General features: G+C 35.7%; 1 protein-coding gene across 1 annotated transcript; it reads left to right on the forward strand.

Annotated features, from left to right (window-relative positions):
• The first annotated feature begins 741 nt into the window (after positions 1 to 741).
• Positions 742 to 1350, forward strand: LOC140971993 (uncharacterized). Its single transcript, XM_073434466.1, has one exon. The coding sequence runs from the start codon at positions 742 to 744 to the stop codon at positions 1348 to 1350; it is 609 nt and encodes a 202-aa protein (XP_073290567.1).
• Positions 1351 to 8654: the final 7304 nt, after the last annotated feature.

Here is an 8654-nt window from a genome sequence, read left to right on the forward strand (position 1 = left end):
GTCAGCCCAGCAATGGTTTAATACTCTGCAGCCCAACTCCATACAGTTTTTTGAGGATTTTGCTACAGCTTTCTTGCACCGATTTGCCAGCAGCAAGAGGCACCAGAGAAATTATTTGAGCCTGTTCGTGATGAAACAGCAAGAGGCTGAAACTTTGCAGGAATTTGTCCAACGTTTCAACAGTGCAGCGCTGGAGATACCGGCGGCTACCCCTGACATCATGATAAGTGCCTTTACACAAAGACTGAGGGGAGGGGAGTTTTTCAAGTCGCTGGTCAAGAAGCCTCCGTCGAGCTATGATTATCTGTTGGCTCGAGCTGAGAAATATGTCAACTTGGAGGATGCCCAACGGTACAGAAGAATGGAAAACCGGCCCGTGGGAGGTAGGGTGGAAGGAGCCGAGAGAGGCAGTAAGAAGAGAGGTGCAGGTGAGAGGGAGGAGGACAGAACCAGAAGTAGAGGACAATTCTCATCCCATGTTCCTCTGAATAGGAATCAGGATAAAGTGATGGAAGTGAGGGAGTCAGGAAGAGGGGAGAGAAGTCGCAGAGGATTGAGAGCGATGCTCGGCCTCCGCGGCGGGGTAGACAAGAAGGATCTTCGTCCGGGAGTGAACTGAGATCTCACCCGTCTTCTAGGCGAGGTCGAGGTCCTCCATGGATAAATCAGAGGGTCGGGGATCAGAGAGGGGAAGGTCGAGGTCAAGATGTTCCTCAAGAGCCTGTCGAACCGAAGAGGGGAATGGATGAGGGCAACCATCCTACGAGAGGAATGATTCATATGATCTCGGGGAGTGCTAATGATGGAGACTCTGGGAGAGCTCGGAAAGCGCACGGGAGGATGTTGGAGAATTTTGAGATATCCAAAGGTGCAGACTTGCCCCAAGATCCTGTCATCAGCTTCGGGCCGAAAGACCTTCGAGGTATCGTGGCTCCTCATAACGATGCTTTGGTGGTGACGACCACCATTGCCAACTACGATGTGGCAAGGATCTTCATTGATAATGGATGCTCCGTAAATGTCTTGTTCAAGAGCACATTGGATCAAATGAAAGTGGAAGGATTTGAGTTTGAGTCGGTCTCCACCCCTCTGTATGGGTTTGCAGGACACGCCATCCCGCCTTTGGGTCAGATTGTTCTTCCCCTATCCTTGGGGATTGATCCTCAGCGGGTAACAAAAATGATAGCCTTCACTGTGGTGGATACCCCCTCAGCGTATAATGAAATTCTAGGACGGCCAGCCCTGAAGGATTTTAGAGCCGTAGCTTCTACTTATCATCAGAAGCTTAAGTTTCCTATGGGAAAAGGAGTCGGAGTCTTGTGCGGAGACCAAAAAGTCGCGCGTCGGTGATATGAAGGGGTAGTGAGGGAGGAAGGAAAAAGAGCGCGTGTGGAGATTAACATGATTAGGAAAACAAGAAGTGAGTGACTTGCTCCTGTTGAAGGTACAAGAAGATCAGAGGGGAAAGATGGACCCAGAGTGGGAGGGACTTTTCAGAGTGATTGATAAATTTAATTCTGGAGCTCATTACTTGGAGAATGCTCAAAGAAAGGCTTTAAAGAGGCCCTGGATTGCTTACCACCTTAGGGAGTATCATTCTGGATTTTATCGTTGATCTATTTCATCTTTGCATTTTCCCATGTAATCAGTTAGAATTCAATAAAATCAAGTTCTTCTTTTCAGTTCTTGAATATTGGTGTATTATGAAAGTGAGAAAAATTTTATTTTCCTACTAAGGCAACGCCTGGTAGAGGAGCAGAGGGTAGGAGAGAAATTAAATTTTCCTACTATGGCGTCGCCTAGTAAAGGAGCAGAGCGAAAGAGAAAAATTTTATTTCCCTACTAAGGCATCGCCTAGTAGAGGAGCAGAAGGCAGGAGAGAAATTAAATTTTCCTACTAAGGCATCGCCTAGTAGAGGAGCAGCGTGCAGGAGAAAAATTTTATTTTCCTACTAAGGCATCGCCTGGTAGAAGTGCAGAGGGCAGGAGAGAGATTAAATTTTCCTACTATGGCGTCGCCTCGTAGAGGAGCAGAGCGAAGGAGAAAAATTTTGTTTTCCTACTAAGACATCGCCTAGTAGAGGAGCAGAGGACATGAGAGAAATTTTATTTTCCAACTAAAGCATCGCCTAGTAGAGGAGCAGCCTGCAGGAGAAAAATTTTGTTTTCCTACTAAGGCATCGCCTAGTAGAGGAGCAGCGTGCAGGAGAAAAATTTTGTTTTCCTACTAAGACATCGCCCAGTAGAGGAGCAGAGGACATGAGAGAAATTTTATTTTCCAACTAAAGCATCGCCTAGTAGAGGAGCAGCGGGCAGGAGAAAAATTAAATTTTCCTACTAAGGCATCGCATAGTAGAGGAGCAGCGTGCAGGAGAAAAATTAAATTTTCCTACTAAGGCATCGCCTAGTAGAGGAGCAGAGGGTAGGAGACAAATTAAATTTTCCTACTAAGGCATCGCCTAGTAGAGGAGCAGCGTGCAGGAGAAAAATTAAATTTTCCTACTAAGGTATCGCCTAGTAGAGGAGAAGGGTGCAGGAGAAAAATTTTATTTTCCTAGTAAGGCATCGCCTAGTAGAGGAGAAGAGGGCAGGAGGAAAATTAAATCTTCCTACTAAGGCTGTACCTAGTAAAGGAGCAGAGTTGGGAATAACAGAAAAAATTTTTATTTTCCTGCTAAGGTATCACCTAGCAGAGGAGTTAGAAGGTGGAGGTGTTGAATTTCTCTTTTCCTGCTAAGGTATCACCTAGCAGAGAAGTTAGAGGATGGGGGTGTTGAATTTCTCTTTTCCTGCTAAGGTATCACGTAGCAGAGGAGTTAGAGGATGGGAGTGTTGAATTTTTATTTTCCTGCTAAGGTATCACCTAGCAGAGGAGTTAGAGGGTTGGGGTGTTGAATTTTCAACTTTCTGCTAAGGCATCGCTTAGCAGAGGGATTCACGCTCTGCCTATTTTATTCACCCTGGTGGTTTAAAATTATCAGAGATAAATTCAGAAGAAGTAGTGAATTCAAATGCAAAATACTCAATGTTGGAAAAAGCTAGTTCATACATGCCAAAAGTGCGCAAAAAGAAATAACCAAATGTAAACATTTCGAAAGTTGCATAACACTACGGAACGTAAAGCAGTGCAGAAAATAACAGAATATGGCCCGAAGGCATACAATGTCTGCGTAAATGAAAAAATAACATAAGTAAAGAAGCTCTGTCTAAGAATCGGGAGGGGGAGACTGGTGATATCCCATGGATGAGCTCATCAAGATCTGGCCCATATTTAGGGCCTACAGTGAAGGGCCGATGACAAGCCCAGGTATTCTTCTATAAATACCAAGTTTGAGCGTACGGTTATTTAATTCACTATATTGTTTTCAGCAGCACCCTTAGCTGCTTCCCCCATATATCCTCAGTCTCTGACTTGAGCGTCGGAGGGGCTACGCCGGGACACCCTCATGGCCCCCTTCTAACGATCTTATTTGTGATTTCGGCTCAGGGTAATTTTTAACCTGTGTCTGGACTAGTGACACTTGCCGGAAGCGGACTCTAAAATTTTCCGTGAGTATCACCCCGCCACAGCTTTTTCTTCACACCACTTCATATCTACTTCCATTTTTTCTCTCGGACGGTTTTAATTTCGATTTAGATTATATTTCTTAGCTTTAATTTTTAATTTATGATCATGAATTTAATTTTGTTGTAGCTTTGTTTTATAAATTATTTACAAATTTAAAATATTTTAGATGTGTGGAGGATATTATTTAAAAATATGAAGGAATAATTATAAAATTTTAAAAATAAATTTTTTTTTTAAAAAAACAATATAATTAGCTACAGTTTTATGAATTACCGTCGCTAAATTAGCGACGGTTTATGAATTACCGTCGCTAACTAGCGACAGTTATATAAATATTGTCGCTAATTAGCGACAGTTTTTGACGTCACCGTCGCTATTTATAAACCATCGCTAATTGTAAACCGTCGCTAATTTAGTTCCATAACACCAAAGTCATTTGCATCAATTATTTCACAAAAATACAAAATCTATGAAGTAATACAACACATTTACTTTGTCATTCTATATAAACTATGCAGTTTTATATAAGCTATTACTTCTGCACTTTACGAAATCGATGATGTAGAAGACGTTGTTTTACTTCGTCATCGGTCTAATTCCAGCCAAAGACTTCGCTAATTTCTTGGATACAACTTCGGTGATAATGCGAAGTAAAATGGTACCATATTACTTCACGTGCGTCTACTTCGGCAATTATCTACCTATTACTTCATTTAATATGCGAAGTAAATCAAGGAAATTCTACTAGTGTCATATTTGCACGCTAGACTTCTATAGGATTTGGTTGCTGGAAGCGGTGATTTCCGTTAATGTTTTTGACCATCTGTCGGGCCTTTGGTAAATTATACATTATGAGGAACATTTTATATTTTATAACCAAGCTCAAAATCAATGTCCATGATTGAAAAACGAAAACATCAAAGTGAAACTTCAACCAATAAATTGTGGCTAAATAACTTTGGATTTTCAACAAAAATTCATATACTAGTATAGAAATTATAAAATTTGAAAATATTATCTAAAGTAAGTGTAGAAAACGTATCGTAATTTTCATGAAATTGGTTCACGCGCCGCTTTGTCGACGCGTGGCCGAGCTCCTACTGCCACGCACAATCAGAAATTCTATAGAAAATGCATCATTTCATTTCCCACAACTTTCATGTTGAACACATTTCAAATTTCGGAACCAATTAACAGCAGATTTTGAAAAACGAAAATGATTTTCAAGCTCATTTGGACGGTCAAAAATAGTATTTCCGACGACTGTGGGGATGATTGGCCAACATATATGTAAACTAAAACATTTGAACATTGTGTATTTTATAACCGAATTGAATTTTGTTTTAAAAAAAATGAGTAAATCGAGATAGAAATGGCTATGTGAAACATAAGTTTCTAGAATTTTCCAGAAACTGTTCTTCTTGATTCTTGATTTTCTGGATAGATAAGGGTTTTGTAAAAATTTGAGATTTTTTAAAGGTGATTTGCTATTTTCCTTTTTCTTTCTTTTTTCTCCTTGTTTTTGCTCATTCTTTCCCACGATTCTTTTTCTAAAACCAACGAATTTTATAGAATTTTTGTGATAAAATGCATCACAAATTATCTAGTATAATGGAGAATGAAGGAAAGTCAGTCACATCTCATCGACAAGTGTTCTAATTTATTGACACCTAATTTCCATTAAATCTTGGACACATATTTGCATTTACTTAGTGACACAAATATTCCCTAAATTTAATTGCTAATAGAAAATTATTTATTTGATTATTTAGATTATATTATTTTAGAAGAATATTTTATATGTTTGTAGTATTAAATATATTTAAAATTTTATTTTTAGATAATAAATTACTCTAAAAATATTACATTAAATCATTATTATTTAGAAGAATTTTTATTTATTTTATTCCAACTCTTTTGGACATTAAATAGATTAATGTGTGTGACAAATTATTTATATGTCAAACCTTTTGATTTGCTAGCCTAAGTAATTTTATTTATTTATTATTATTATTAGTATTACTGTTATTATTATTATTATTTTAAATTTTGATCACTAAACACCTCGAAATTTTTGAGATGTTACAAATATGCTGATAATTCTTTTTCTTTTATAGAATATATATTTAGACTGGAAATTACTAATAGTCGGCCAACTCAACTTTTATATATGTAAATATATATTTTTAAAATATATATAAGTGTTAGAAGTAAAAATTTATGGTAAAAAGTAAAAATCTTAAACTCACAAAATATATTAAACTACACACTTTATAAAATTTTCTCCACTCAATTGTGTTTTTTATTCACAAATTGAGAGACTTATTTATAGAAATTATTTGGAAACAATCCAAAAATAAACACATCATCACACACTAATTTTCAATATTTACGACTCTTATTTTCAATAATATCCCTTGTGATGATGATCATGATACAACGATTGTCTTTATTACGTGTTTTTTATACTACATCATTAAAAACCTTACTAGGAAAAACTCATTAGGATAAAAATAATAGTAAGGGAAAAAGAGTGCAGTCACGTAAACTCCTCTTATGTTAACACGAACAATTCTTAACAAATTTTGTAGATTGTACATCCCAATGTTATATATATGTTTTCTGAATATTATCGTAGGAAGTGCCTTTGTGAAGAGATCTTATGAGTTTTCACTTGATTGAATGTAACGAATATCAATATCTTTATTCTTCTCAAACTCTTGAGTGAATGCGAAGAATTTAGGGGGGATATGTTTAGTTCTGTCTCCTTTAATGTTTTCTTCTTTCATTTGAGCAACACATGCATCATTATCTTTATATAGTGTCACAGGCTTCTTGTCGAATGATAATCCGCATGAGATTTGGATATGTTGGGCCGTTGATTTTAGCCACACACATTCACGACTTGCTTCATGTAGTGCAATAATCTCAGCGTGATTTGATAAAGTTATTACGAGTGTTTGTTTCTGTGAACGCCAAGAAATTACTGTTTATCCACGAGTAAATACATATCCGATTTGGGAACGTGCCTTGTGTTGATCAGATAAGTACCCAGCATCAGTATAACCAATTATACTTTGATTGATATATTTTGAATACAAAAGTCCCAAGTCTGTCGTTCCTCGTAGATAACAGAATATATGTTTAATTCTGTTCCAGTGTCTCTTTGTTAGATATGAGCTAAATCTTGTCGATAAATTTAAAGCAAAAGATATACCAGGTCTTGTACAATTTGCAAGATAAATAAGGACATCAATTGCACTTAGATATGGTACTTCTATACCAAGAATAATTTCATCATCTTTACATGAACGAAATGGATCATTTTCTATGTTTAATGATCCAACAACCAATGAAGTACTTAAAATATTTTATTTATCTATATTAAAACGTTTAAGGACCTTTTCTGTATAACTTGACTGATGAACAAATATTCCACATTCTTTTTGTTCAATTTGCAAACCCAGAAAATAATTTGTTTTTTCTAGGTCCTTCATTTTAAATTCTTCCTTCAAATACAACACAACTTCTTGAATTTCTTTATTCGTTCTAATGATGTTTAAATCATCAACATATACAATAATAATTACGCATGCAGATGTTGTTTTCTTAATGAAAATGCAAGGGCATATTGAATTGTTTAACTATCCCTTTTTCATTAAGTGTTCACTTAACCGATTATACCATCCAATTCAACATGGATGGCGTCTTTCCATTGTATCCAGTCCTGACGATTTTTACATTCACCACAAGATTTTGGTTCGTTATCTTCATTGTCATTTATGATGTCAAATACCACATTGTAAGAAAATATTTTATCAATTTCTTTTATATCTTGTCGGTTCAATCTTTTTCCAGTATTAACATAATTGATAGAGATTTCACGATTCTCATCAGTTTGTGGTTCTAACAGAACATTTTCATCATCATGTATTTTTGCCAGAATATCATTCTCTATTTTGTGACCATCGTGTTTTTCTATGCATTTTCTTTTTCTATGATTTTTATCCTTGGAACCGATTGGTCTTTCAAGCTTCAATCGTTTTATCATGAGTGTTTTCAATTTGTTTCTTTAGAATTTCAATTTGAGCAGGGGCATTTACAGCATGTATATATGATTTAGTTATCCCTTTTTGTATCTGCAAATACATCTGATATTTGATTTGCTATCCTTTACAAGTGCACAATTTGCTATACATCTTTTTCACATTGTTTAGTTCTTGGATCCAGATGTAACAATAATTATGCATACCATTAATTTCTTTTTCGATATGTTTCTTTTCTCCTCCTAACATTGAAAGATTTCTTCATTAAAATGACAATTAGCAAAACGTGCTGTAAATACGTCGTCTGTCTGAGGCTCAAGATATCGAATGATTGATGAGTTGTCATAACCAATATAAATTTCGATCTTTCTTTGAGGTCCATTTTTGTTCGTTAATGCGGTGCAATAGGCACATATAACATACGTCCAAAAATTCTAAAATGAGAAATGTCTGGTTCTTTACCAAAGGTAAACTGCAATGAGAAGTATTTATGATATTCACTTGATCTGATGCGAATTGATGCAACAGTATGTAAAATTGCATGTCTCCATATAGAAATATGGCGTTTTGTTTTCATAATCATTGGTCTAGCAATCAGTTGTAGACGTTTAATCAATGATTCATCTAATCTATTTTGTGTATATACATGAGCAACATGATGCTTAACAGTTATTCTCATTGACATACAATAATCATTGAAAGTGTAACGTCCGAAAAACCAAACCTACGTAAACCACATGCATGCAAATTATTTTAAATGTTTAATTGTTTTATTTAATTGATTTTAAATGCTTGCATGATATTTATTAAATGATTAAAGATATGATTGCATGACTAAAATGATTATATGACATGATTTCATGAAATTGGAGGATTTTACCCGAATGTGTTTGTGAAATCATATTTATATGGTAAAAACTATGATTATATGACATGATTAAAGATATGATTGCATGACTAAAATGATTATATGTTATATGATTGAATGTGTTTGTGATATCATATTTATAGGGTAAAAAATAGTCTTTTATGACTGTTGA

The sequence above is a fragment of the Primulina huaijiensis genome, chromosome 1 (genome assembly GCF_012295235.1).
Source record: "Primulina huaijiensis isolate GDHJ02 chromosome 1, ASM1229523v2, whole genome shotgun sequence".
Classification (NCBI taxonomy): domain Eukaryota; kingdom Viridiplantae; phylum Streptophyta; class Magnoliopsida; order Lamiales; family Gesneriaceae; genus Primulina; species Primulina huaijiensis.

Bases quoted from the DNA above. Each gene is read 5' to 3' on its own strand.
- LOC140971993 (XM_073434466.1), top strand. From the start codon at position 742: ATGGATGAGGGCAACCATCCTACGAGAGGAATGATTCATATGATCTCG.